The sequence below is a fragment of the Protomyctophum parallelum genome (genome assembly GCF_964188405.1).
Source record: "Protomyctophum parallelum genome assembly, chromosome: 14".
In the NCBI taxonomy this organism is placed as follows: Eukaryota; Metazoa; Chordata; class Actinopteri; order Myctophiformes; family Myctophidae; genus Protomyctophum; species Protomyctophum parallelum.
This window is the reverse complement of record NC_139709.1, coordinates 19,833,272-19,846,377: the sequence shown is the minus strand read 5'-3', so window position 1 is coordinate 19,846,377 and position 13,106 is coordinate 19,833,272. Positions and strand designations below refer to the sequence as shown.

At 43.5% G+C, this 13,106-nt stretch overlaps 1 protein-coding gene across 2 annotated transcripts in view; it reads left to right on the top strand.

Moving 5' to 3' along the window:
- Positions 1-13,106, top strand: part of sugt1 (SGT1 homolog, MIS12 kinetochore complex assembly cochaperone) — a 37,795-nt gene that overhangs the window by 8,657 nt on the left and 16,032 nt on the right. For both annotated transcript variants that reach the window (XM_083781907.1, XM_083781906.1), the window contains exons 6-10: positions 1,747-1,800; positions 4,322-4,350; positions 4,569-4,591; positions 4,926-5,022; positions 8,304-8,411. In XM_083781907.1, coding sequence (XP_083638033.1) covers positions 1,747-1,800; positions 4,322-4,350; positions 4,569-4,591; positions 4,926-5,022; positions 8,304-8,411 — 311 coding nt within the window. The remainder of the gene's footprint in view (positions 1-1,746; positions 1,801-4,321; positions 4,351-4,568; positions 4,592-4,925; positions 5,023-8,303; positions 8,412-13,106) is intronic.

Here is a 13,106-nt window from a genome sequence, read left to right as displayed (position 1 = left end):
ACCCTGGGCTCTAGTGTACTGGAGAGTTCACCTCGGTTCTTGCCACTGCTGCACCCAGCTGTTTGCTTACTTATTGCAAAAAATAAAAGTTCCTTCGCGGTGCACCGCTCTTCTTATTTCATCTCCTCGTCCAAAAGAAAGTGCTGAGTTGCTGTCAGTGTTATCTCATCTCGCACCTCCCCACCGCCGCCTCGCAACACCTGTCCTGTTTTCTCATGTCGCCTTCATTCTGGTCCACTGATTTTCCATTTGTCCTTTTCTTGTTGTTTCCTGAGGGAGCCACATTTCCAGAATAATTTGCAAGTGACCCAACCCAATATATAGTTTGTAAGCAAAAGGAAAATTCAGAAATATGTAGTGTTTTGAGGATAATGTCAGCCTACCTTACCTGCCTAATAGCTTTAGATCATGGGTTCCCAAACTTTTCAGCCCCGACCCCAAAGTAATGCTGCCATTGACTCACGACCACAACCTATCACCGGAGGTAATTTTATGCACATAAACATGCTTGTTTGTGCGCATTTGTCCACAGACTCCGCACCTGTAATCTAATAAGCCTAGGTCAATAGGGGGTTTGTAACGATCATGGTTAAAATGTATTTGTAATATTGTATTTCACTCATTCTGTTGAAATCTATTCGGGTGTGTAAAATATTTTTGATGACCCAAAACATTTTTGCAACCCCACCGTCAGTGTCCCGCGACCCCATGTCGGGTCCCGACTCCGACTTTGGAACCCCTGCTTTAGATAACAGCTTCTTACTAATAACTTGGTTGGCCTTTTATTAATACCTGGGGTCTGGTGCACTTCTATTGATAAAACACTGCTCTAACTGTTCTACTTCCCAAGGCTGTCAAAGTGGTTGTGCAGAATTCAACCACTTTGTTCGGCACCTCACTGACATTGATATAGTAAATAAGTAGGTCGGAGTGGCTTATTGCCGTATCAGCCGAGCAACGGGGGCATCTATCCCCGTTACATTGTGCTAGACCCCTGGGAGATGGATTGCTACCCCGACTGTCAGCTCACAGCACTTACCACACGTCTTAGTTACCCAAGCCGTGCTACGGTACATACGCTGAGTAGGCAGTGCCCGAGATCAAACCCTGCACCTTGCAATTCAAAGGCGAGCAGCACGCTACGGACTGAGCTATAGCCTGAGATGTTGCAGCTAAGTTGAACTGTTATCAATTAATTAGCATTTTTCATTACATTATTAAACATAATTGTGTATCGGGATGGTTTGGGGAATATTATTTATTTATTTGACCTTTTTGTACCTCATATTAAATTGATGAAATTAAGTAAAGCAATGTACAATGCTCCTCCATCAATATTCTGTGACTGTTTTATTGTGGAAACTGAAATTGCAATTTGATACGCAATTATTTATTGTAACTATCTTCCATTAACTTCCCATTGATTTTTACTGTACTGTACAATGCTAACAGAAATAGAACCGCCTCAAAACATCGTTGCTCCTTGCAAAAATAGAAAAATAGGTGACACGGGCACTACGTACGTACGTACGTACGTAGGAAAGAGCCTCTGCTACAGGCTCACAGTCACAGTCGACGCTCACTCAGGCTGTTGGCGCTCAGTATTATTATATACGTATTATATACGTACGTACGTAGGAGCCTCTGCTACAGGCTCACAGTCGACACTCACTCAGGCGGTTGGCGCTCACTCTGTATTATTCTGCAACATATTTGACTCCTTGCTCGTTGTGTCTCGTCCCTCAGGTTCCGACCAATCCTTTGAGGTTTGGATGAAGCGCTGCGAGGAGATGATGGAGAGTAAGTAAAGCTAACGGGACAGCCATACATTCTGCTGTCCCACGCTCAGTGGTGGAAAGTAACGTCATTTACATTTACTTAAGTACTGTACTTACAGTATTTGAGGTACTTTTACTTTAGTGGAGTATTTCCAATTCCCAATACCTTTTGCTTTTACGCCACTACAATTTTTACCAGCAGCTAAAACGTGGCAGCAGACTCGCTGATTTAATGGGTAACAGACAGTAACACATTTGAGTCTCAGTGACTGTACTCGCGGACTCCCACGCATACTACCGCGGACCCCCTCCGCCCCGCGCCGAACTCCTCGGCCCACAGCCTCTACCCGCGGACCCCCACGCAGGCTTTGGAGAATGGGCGACCTGAGCGTGTACAAATACAACCAAATGGACCCATAACTCTACAAAATGTTAGACTCTCGTTTTAGGAAAGATTGGCATGTCAATGTGTTCGGGTGTCAATCAAACAAACTGCGTGAGTGCTGTCAAGTGGAAACCTCATACTCATAGTAGCCAATTTGAATGCAATCTGGTCAAACTGACTGATACTGAGTCAGATATATTGCTGTCAGGTGAAAACCTTGTATGACCAAAACCATTCCTTTACAAAATATATAATAATCAAAAATTCATAAAATAGTTAAAATAGCCTATCTATTTACTGTGGACCACCACCGCCGCAAATATATAAGCTGCTGGTAATAATATGACGAAAGTCATCATTTCTTGTTTCCTTGTTTTTAAACTTAGTTACTAGTTTCTAGTACTTTCTACTGTACATTTTGATTAACCACTTAATATTTTGTGGCCATTTGAAAATGGCCGATCTACAAGCTCACAGCTTGTAGGTCTGCAGTGCTATTTATAAAATATCTTTATTGAAAACTTGAAACAGGACATTCTTGCACAGTGAGTACTTTTTACCTTTGGTACTTTAAGTATATTTTGATACCAAATTTGTACCAATACTTTTTACCAGCTGCTGTGTAAGCTGCTGCTGCTGTGTCAATGTTCTCTCTGCGGTGCTTTCTAGCCCACTTGCTGTAGTTGAGACCTATGTTTCTCATTGGCTGTACTGACAACCTATCGTCCTGATTGGCTGACTCGTCTCTAGGCAACCACACACTTTTTGCCTCTAGCTAACCCCTCTCTGCCATGTGATATAAGGCAGCAGCTGGTAATTAATTGATGCGATCAATTCTTGTTTACTTTTTCTCAAGTACATTTTGCTGTTACTACGTAACAGCATGTTTACCTTATTAGTATTGATACTTTTACCTAAGTAAAGTGTGAGTACTCCGCTGAGCCTCCGCCGCTGAGCCTCCGCCGCTGCCTCCCGTCCGACGGTCACAGTGTGCGTCAGGTTGGACACGTGCACTGCGTAAGAGCGTGTGACCCCTACGCGGGTTCGAACGTGTGTGTGTGTGTGTGTGTGGCTGGCTATTATAGGCCTGAGTCGTTAAAAGTGAACGTTTTTTTTCACACGTGCGCAGCTCAAGTTTAAATCCCAGAAGCGTTGTGATTCATCACAGTTGCCTGCCGACAAACCCCAATGAGGCTCACAGCACGTGTACACACACACACATACATGCACGCGCGCAGTATGCTTGCTGGTTTAAATCCCCACCCCAAAACACTATCCACACACACACACACACACACCTTGAGTGATTATTCCTCTTGCAGTCGAGAACGTTGACTTCCACTCGTGTGTTGTCTCTTTGTTCTTCTGGAGACAACAATGTGTTTCCAGTGTGCTCAGCTGCTGGCTGTCCCTGGCTCCTGTCTGACACCACTGCAGTACACTTCAAAATGCGCGCACACACACACACACACACACACACACACACACACACACACACACCTTCTTATCAGTCCCCACAGCCCTCCCTCTTTTCAAGTACGACCTCATTAAGACAACATTAACTCGCGTCTCGTATCTCCTTTCGCCGTCAAATCCGCCGTCTCTCTAATGAATGTATTGAATAATATATGACAGTTTCTGGTAAACGGTGAGCAGGCACGCTGGCGGGGGGCCCACGGGGCTTTTAATGGGCGTGGACAGACAAGTAAACAAGCTGGCTTCGGAGCCATCGCAGAGGAGTCTTTTGAGTACAGCAAAATTACGTTGAAACCCAGTGCAGATTCTCTTCGCATGTTTCTTGCGTTTCCAGCTATTGGTCAATGTTTAATGCAGGTTAAATTATTGTGGTTAGAGTGTCCGCCCTGGAACTGGGAGGTCGGAGGTTCGATCCCCGGCCGGGGATACCAAAGACTGTAAAATGGGACCCAATGCCTCCCTTCTTGGCACTCAAGGGTTGGATTGGGGGTCAAATCAACTAATGATTCCCGAGTGCGGCGCACGCTGCGCCTCACCGCTCCAAGAGATGGGTCAAATGCGGAGAACAAATTTCACTGCGGTAACGTGTGTGACTAATCGTTTGACTTTGACTTTGATAATGGCGATATTATGTCTCCTGTTCTTTTTCAACCTCTGTGTCTCTCTCTCTCTTTCTTTCCAGAGAATAGCCAGAATGATGAAGTCAGTACGGTGAGTTCCTCCGTAAGGCCACCGGGGGTCACTGTTGCTCTCAGCATTAGCCTTTGTGTGCTCTGCTGTGTGTATTCCAGATGAAGCCTTACTAAGCTCTTTGTTTTTCTCTTTGTGTGTCTTGCCTGTGTCCATTTGTTTTGTGCACCCCCCCCCCCCCCCCCCCCCCCCCAACACACTGCCTAATTGTCTGTTCCGGTGACTGAATCTTCCAACAGACACCGGCAGCTCCGCACGTGAAGTGAGTACACAAACGTTCCCAGAGAGTTGTTGCCAAGCAAAGCTTGTATCAGGATATGTATTGTGTTTGTGCCCGGCTGTTTGCTTTTGAGGTGTGATTTTGAGTTGTTTTGTCATATTATTTAAAATGACTAACTAAAGGTCCCTAATATTCAAAATCCACCAAATTCTGATCTGTTGTGTGCATGTGGGTGTGTAGATATGTATTTTAGTTTTGTGGAGACATAACTGAGAGCTTATGATTGTCATGTAATTTATCACCAATTCTTCAGACTTGGCTAAACAGTAGTGTGTGCATTTCTGTGGCCTGTGTGTGCATTTCTGGGCTTCCACAGATATGATTGGTACCAGACAGAGTCCCAAGTAATTGTCTCAATCATGGTGAAGAATGTAGCGAAAGATGGGGCCCGTGTCAACTTCTCAGAGACGGCGGTACGTGCATCTACACACACACATCAACACACACTACAAAGTACTAGAAAAGAACTTTGGCTTTGTGTCAAGTGTGTGTGTGTGTGAGTGTGAGTGTGAGTGTGTTCATGTTCACTATTCCTTTAGGGCCTCTCCTCAGGGGTAACCATTAGATGGGTCTTCTCTCCGTTACACAAGCACATGCGCAGAGACACACACTCAGTCCCAGGGGAGCCAACTATGCCTCCAGTGGTGCCTTGTTAAACATTGCCCCCAAGTCGAGATCTAAGAACAATTTACCTTCCCCGCAATTCCCAACCTCTTAATTGTCAGTAGATGGAAAGCATAGCTGATCTAAGATCAGCCTCAAAGTCCCCCCCCCAGGGAGAAAGCCCTTTCTCGCTCTCTTTATCCCTCTTACAGTTCTCTTTCTCTCTCTGAGGGGTAACTGGAGGGAACCCCAGAGAACGGCTGTGTTTGTCCTCGTAGGATAATAAACCCAGTCTAACCCCCATATCAAAAGAATTGGTTCGCCCTTTCCCCAAATTCACTTTTAATCAACTGTTCTTCAGCCTTTGGAAAGTTGTGGTGCAAACTGCAAAATACAGATAGCTTCATATATCTTTAAGCAGATCTCTGTATGCATGTGTGGTTATGTGTCTACTATACTGTATTTAGTGCAATTCAAGATGAAAGGCAGAGTTTCCAATTATCCTGTTCCCCTGTGACAAAGTGTGCAGGGGTTGTATACTTACGGTTATTGAGTGAATTGGAAATTAATATTAAAAGACTTGATCCCCTCCCCCGCTTTCGATTGCTTTTAGCTACTGTGTCCAACTTTACAAATTAAGTTTGTATCTATCATTGCCTGGTCTCTTTTACAAAGCTCTCATGGAAAAAAAAATCACTGGCAAATTGAAAGAGTCGCCTTGTGGAATGTTTCAAATCAAAGGCAATGGTCTCAAGTCATATGTGAAGTAAATATGACAATATTTATTAATTACATTACATTAATTACACATTTTAATATAATTACTAGAAATATTGTGTTGGTTATGTTCTTAGCATAATATGAATTACGATACACGCAGACCATTTTCTACACAATCCTTCTTTCAGTACTCAGAAAACTGTGGGGAAAAAAAGATAATGACATGCTAATGCCTAGGCTTCTCCTTCCATGCATCAAGTGACAAATTTTCCCTGACAGGCAACTCCATTTGTCGGCCAAGCATTTGGAAATATGCACCCTACCGAAATTCTTGGCTGAGGGAACTCTCTGGAACACCTAAAAATTGTGGAGCCTCTTATGATTTTTTGGAAACCACAGTTGTCCATATTGCGATTCCAACATATTGTCTCTGTCGGGTGGAAACCTCATATGTCCAAAACTGTTACTTTTCAGGATTCAAATAAAAATAATGGCAAAAGTAGCCGAACTAAGCTCAAACCACATCGCTTTGCACCACGTTTCCAACTTGTGGATCTGTTCATTCTTATGCTTCAGCTTTCGTGTGATGCTGTACTACGATCAAGCAGGGCGTTCATTTACGCAAAAACACAAAAATGTAGAATATGGAGGTTTCCGCCTGGCAGTGACGATATAATTATTTTGAGACATCGCAGCAGGCCTTAACTCTCTGTGTAGCGCTTCTCATAAGACCGCAGTTATATTTTGCCATTCCATTGTTTCAATGTGACGAGTCTGTCCAGAGCTCTTGTGGTGTGTGTTGGCTGGCTTTGACAAGTGGTGAGGAGGAAGTGGGCCTCCTTGCACCTCTGTGACCCACAACACTGTGACAAGCTGTAGGGAGTTGGACCAGTGTCTCACTGCCGGGGTTAGGTGCCAGGAGTACGACACAGTACCAGGAGTAGGCAAGACCCATGCCTGGATTTTGAGTTTAATGCCGATCCCGATTCCCGGGATCGGCATGACCGATTGACTGAAAGACTGAAAAATAGAAAGAAATTTGTATTAAACGCCCAAAATATAGGGTGGTTAAAGATTGGGAAACCGACCGCATTACTGGCCATTTATTTTCCACTGTATTTGAAATACAGCTTAAGTTGTGTGAAAGTGAAAGTTATATGCATCCAAAAATACAAATACGTAAGTACAGTTTTTAGTAGTAGTAAAGTATTAGTTTTTTACTTAAACATAATAATAAATACAGCACTCAAGTAAATTGTCTGTCGGGTGGAAAGTTAAACCTCACACCCAAACTGTTACTACTACTTCAAATTCCAAAATGGCAAAAGTAACTCTTCGACAAGCTCGGGCTGCATTTCGAGCTAATGGATCTGCTGCACTTGATACTTTTGTTTGACACTGTAGTATGATCAAGTACTAAGGGCATTAATTTGTGGGGAAATAAATATGTATACAAAAAGTTAAACTATGGCGACAAGAGCTTTCTGCCCGACAGCTACGAAATGTTAATTGGTTAGCGTCCGCCGCTGTCAGTGAGCCACGCCACTGTGAAAGGCTGTATGGAGCTGGACCAGCCGTCGTCAGGGGTCAGTGTCCGGTTGCAGGGGACACAGTGCCAGGAGACTCCATGCCGTCACACCAGCCTGACAATTATTCACAAGGACACGCCAACACCCCTCCCCCACCACGACACACCGCACCACCACCCTTCCTTATTCATCTTTGTCTTTCTTATCTGGTATCTGGGTTGAGTTCTCTCCTTCAACACTGTGCAGCCACAGGGGAGAGGTCAACGTTTGGTCTCTCGCTATCAATTTAGATGTTTGTTTACGGCAGTCAAGAGTGATGTTGTTTTGGAGGTATTTTTCTGTTGTTATCGGTTGATAACATTCGAAGCGGGTGGTCGTTTCAGGACATCGACAGGGTGAACAATCATAAAACAAGAATTTGTTTCAATCCATTAAAATATAAGTGTAGATGATTTTATTTGACGTGTTGCTATCTGTTAAAGAATTTAGTTTTTCTCCAAGTCTTGGAGTCAACTGTTTAAACGTAATAACATTACATTGAAATTAGGATGTAGCATCCTGATATTCATAGGTAATTCAAACTTTCCATTTCTCTTGTGGCTCATGGCTACCACGGGCGCGCGTGTGTTTGTGTGTCCACAACTATACAACAGTATTGGTTGTTTCTATGGTTAAAAATGTTAGTCTTACATTTAGAGAAAGTTTACTGATCATACTTAATTGAGTACCGGTGTCGCACCAACGCATTATGAGCTTGTAGATCTGCTCTTTTTGGCGTGCAACTACATAACTTAAGAGAGTCCTCACAAGTATAGTAATATAAATGTCTGTGGTCCTCCCAGGTGTCTACCACAGTGCGGTTGCCATCAGGGAACGACTACAGCCTTGGCCTGCAGCTGCTTCATCCAATCAGTCCTCTACAGAGCACCTTTAAGATCCTCACCACCAAGGTACGGCATGCAACCATCGCTCTGTCAGAGTCTAGATCAGTGGTTCCCAAAGTGGGGTCCGGGGACCCCCAGGAGTTCTTGAGGAAGTTCCAGGGGGTCCCCAGCTAAATGATAGTTGGGACCCATATGGGACTGTAACTCAAATGGAACCAAATAGACCCTAACGGGTCCATTTGGCTCCATTTGTACACGCTCAGAGTTAAATTAACATTGATTTTACAATATACATTGGGGTCCCAGAGATAGAAATGCCATTAAATGGGGGTTCGTGTAGCCTAATTCAGGTCAAACTGGAGGGACCTTGAAACGAAAACGGTTGAAATTCACTGCTCGAGCCGTGAAAATCTTCTCTGATGGGGGTCCTGGGCATATATTTTCTAATGGGGGTCCGCGGGAAAATAAGTGTCATTTTGGGGGTCCTTCACATGGAAACTTTTGGGAACCACTGGTCTAGATTGCTTATTCGCTTATTTCGTCTACACACTATACACAAATGACTGTATTTGCCCTTCACCCAGCAACATCACATACTTTAAATACTCTGATGATACTGCCATTCTCGGACTGCAACATAACAATAACTCTATTACGGTCTATCAGAATACCATTTCTCATTTTACACAGTGGTGCACTGACAACTATACAGTTGAATGTGGACAAAACTAAAGAACTGGTCATTGAAACAACCCACACAGGACTTAACTCACTCCTCATTAATGGTAAAACAGTAGAACAGGTTGACAGTTTCACATATCTTTGACTCACCACGGACAATAAACTTAGGTTTGATCAACACATTACATCTATCCAGTCACGCTTTCAGCAAAAACTCCATGTAATTCGTAAGTTAAGATCATTATTTGTTGCTCCTCATCTTCTGTTATTACTGTACAAAAGCATTATCCAACCTCTTCTGTTGTACTGTACTGTACACCACACTGTCCTAACAGAAACAAACTTTTCAGTATTACCCGTATTGCATTTGCTTCCAAGATCATCGGACTCTCTACACCCACATTTTCTGATATGAACAATAAGACCATTACACGGTTAGCACTTTCAATATCAAATGACACTGATCATCCTCTGTATCGCTTTTTTAACCTCATGCCATCTGGACAAAGATACAGAACCTTGCCATGAAAAAAGGTCTGTTTTAGCTGGAGTTTTGTCCCCTCAGCCATCGCGGCATTAAACAAACTGCCCCGCCGATAGGATGGTTCTGTATACAACGTACATGTATGATGGGATGGTTCTGTATACAGTGGGGACCTCATCTTTTTGTATTGTCTTGGTGTTTTGTGCTATGTGTTGTTTTTGATGTGGGTGTTCCTTCGGGACATTAAAGATTATTATTATTATACAGAAATATTGTGCCTAGATCAGGCGCCCACACGTTTCTGACTTGAGAACTACTTTTGAAATGACCAGCACAACAAGATCTACAGTACCCACCCATAAAAATGATTATTCCATTGCTGAAAAACATTACCTGAGGTGGCTTTGGAATAGCAGCGCTGGCATTACATATAAGACAAACACACTTGGACTGGGAAATAGTGGAGGGGGGGGGGGAGCCTCCCTCCCATTCTGTATGGAAGTGGTAGGTTTTCGGGTTATTTTCCTCGCACATTTTTATATAACTTTATAATACTAGGCCGGTGCCCGGCTGTAGAGCACCGAGTTGGTCAGTGACGGTCACGACGGTCACGACTTCAAATATGAAGTGTTGTGATGCCAGCTCCATATATGGAGATATAGGGGTGATCAGGTCCTGGGCTCGGGCAGAGGCCTTTTGTGCTGGTTCTGGATAACTGTGGGTGAAACGGACTTGATGCCGGGCACTGTACTCCCTGTGGGGGTGTGGAACGTGCGTGTCGAATTTGAAGTCGGTGGGGTGAACGGGTCTCGAGTTAAGTGCATTTCAGACGTACACGTACAGACATACAGAGACGTGGTGCATTTACTGTATAGATAGAAGATAGATTACTGACTATGTGCATGAAACTCTTGAAAACCTAAGCATTGCATTGCCTACTATAGAAGCCATGAAGGGAGCTGACAGGCCATTCTTGATTTCACCTAAGTCCAAGTGGCAGATGCCAAAAAGAGGACGAGTTTTGTTGTCTCCACCAGGCCGAAGGCATGGGGAGAGAGTATGTTTTGCACTCCGTCCGTCCGTGTGTCCGTGTGTCCGTGTGTCCGTGTGTCCGTGTGTCCGTCCGTGAACAGCTAATCTCGGCCACCGTTAACCCGGTCGATGCCACATTTTGCACACACACTCCCTGGATGCCAACCATGAACCTCTGCCCCAAACTTTCCAGAACGGCCTGTTATAGCGCCACCAGGAGGCCGCTTTGTGCAAAACAAGTTTTTGCACAGCACACCTACAGATTTTGTCCAAACATCACGCAAATTGGTACACAGTCTCTCTAGAGCCATTCAACCAAACCGGTCTTTCAGATTTCTCAGACTCCATCCTGATTGGTTAAGATTGGCTTCCAAAGTTCACAGGAGTGCTCAGTTTCAAACAAAATGCTGCAAATCATGAACACATCGCGTGATTTCCGTGAAATTGTGCACCCACATTCCCACTAGGCCGAGGACGAAATGCCACATGAACAATTTCAACTCAGCCTCAAGGTGGCGCTATAACTGGCCCAAAAGTGTTTTTACCTCTAACTGCACGGATCTGTGGATAACCTGGTGGAGACCTGTGCCCAGAAGGGCACTTTTTCTAGTTATAAATGATTCTTTAGGCTTATTTTCCATGTGGTCTACCTGTCTGCACAACCTTTTGTCATCGACTACTAGTAGATCACAATCTACCTTTTGGGCACCCCTGATTTACATCAACCACCAGATCCCAGAATAGATGGGACATCTAAAAAAAAAAGAGAAATAAAATACTTTTTATACTTTACCAGGTAAGGTATGGCGGAAAGGCAGAAGATTACACATATGAAGTCACATAAGTAACCATAGATCCACTGTCAGTCAACCCTGGTTATTTTTTAGGGGTGTCCCCAACTAAGAATGTACATGATTTAATCTGATTGGTCAAGTCTTGCCTATCGTCTAATGATTGTTGAATCGTGGTATTGTTTTGCTCATTGTTACATATTCTCACTTGTTCTGTGACACATGGCTTCCATCCACACCATACAAAAGACCAACACCCAATTAAGTATTTAACTTCTTGGCAAAGGAATTTTATTTAAAAAAAGAGAGGTCAACACAGATTGAGGATCTCCAATTTAATTTCTTGTCTATCATTTGCCTAAACTTCAGAACAGACCTTGGTGTATTGTATACATATGAAAATAATTCCTAATTGTCAAATCGTTAATTCCTCCTGTCCTCCTATTTTGTATGGATTAACCTACTTACAGCTGTTCAATTGCCTAAAGCCTGTCTTTCATTATGATCATTCAGTAACCTTACATGATTCATCTTTAGCTTCTTCCATGATGTCAGGTTCAAATAAAACAACAAAACAACCATAAAATTGAGTTTAAATGATTCTGGTTTTGCCACTGACCAGTTTCATCTTCTGGTCTGTGAAAAGAAGCCCAGGAACAGAGTGAATCATTGCTATCCTATGGCAATATGTAGTCCTATTTAACTGTATTTTCACTGTATCCAACAAGCCACGCCCTGCAAATCTGTGTAGGAGCCTATGTTGTCGATATGTTCTCGCACACCACATGTCACAGACACATTTCGCCGAAGATTCGACCATGCCTGTCGCCTTCCTGAGCCATGTGTCCCCTAGGTCAGGAGCCTATCTCCTGTTTCTGTAGTGTGAGGCAGATTTAAGTACACTCCCTAGAGAATGTCACAGGGATTTAGCCCCAATACAGCCCTTGACGCTGAGTGCCAAGCATTGGGTAACATTTTATAAATAACATTTTATAGTGTTTGTTATGATTCGGCCAGGAATTGAACCCCGACCTGTCAGTCTCAGGGCAGACACTCAAACCACAAATCCACTGAGCTGGTAACAGTACTACCGGTAGTAAATATGCTGATTTAATTAAGTAAGCTAGTCTGTTGGAATGGCTTATTGTCTGTATTGGCCGAGAATGAGTGTTATATATCCCCTTTTCAATGCACGCACTATACCCCTTGGAGATGAATTGCTGAGGTCCTATAGTACCTATACCATCCGCTCAAAGAGTTTCACATCTAGTTACGCAGGGAGAGGTTACGGGTTAATTGTCTTGCTTAGGACACTTCGACACAATTCAACTTTATGATTGGACGATTCGATCAAATCGTCCAATAGTCAACTGTTTGGGGTCACCTCTATTATTATTGGTGCAAATAACAACCCCTCAAGAGTGATGGTGGCTCAGTTTACACTCCTGCTGTCTAGCAAGCCAATGATACATTGAAGACTGAACAACGCCTTGCATTCGATTTTTCTAGTCATTGAGGTTGAGAAAGGGAAAAAATAAATTAGGAGAAGAACACTCACACAAGCCCTTAAGGTTATCACAGTGCGATTAGCTTCTAAACCTCTTTTGGAAAAAAGCTGTCCAAAAGCACCAGTGTAAAGTAGGCTGCAGCTGTCTGTCTATAATTCCTTAAAGCTGTTAAGCCTGCTAGAGCCACGAGAAATGGGAAGAAAACACCCCAGGCTTGTTAAATATGTCCCCTGTAGACACCTTAGCATAACTTGCAGAGTTAACG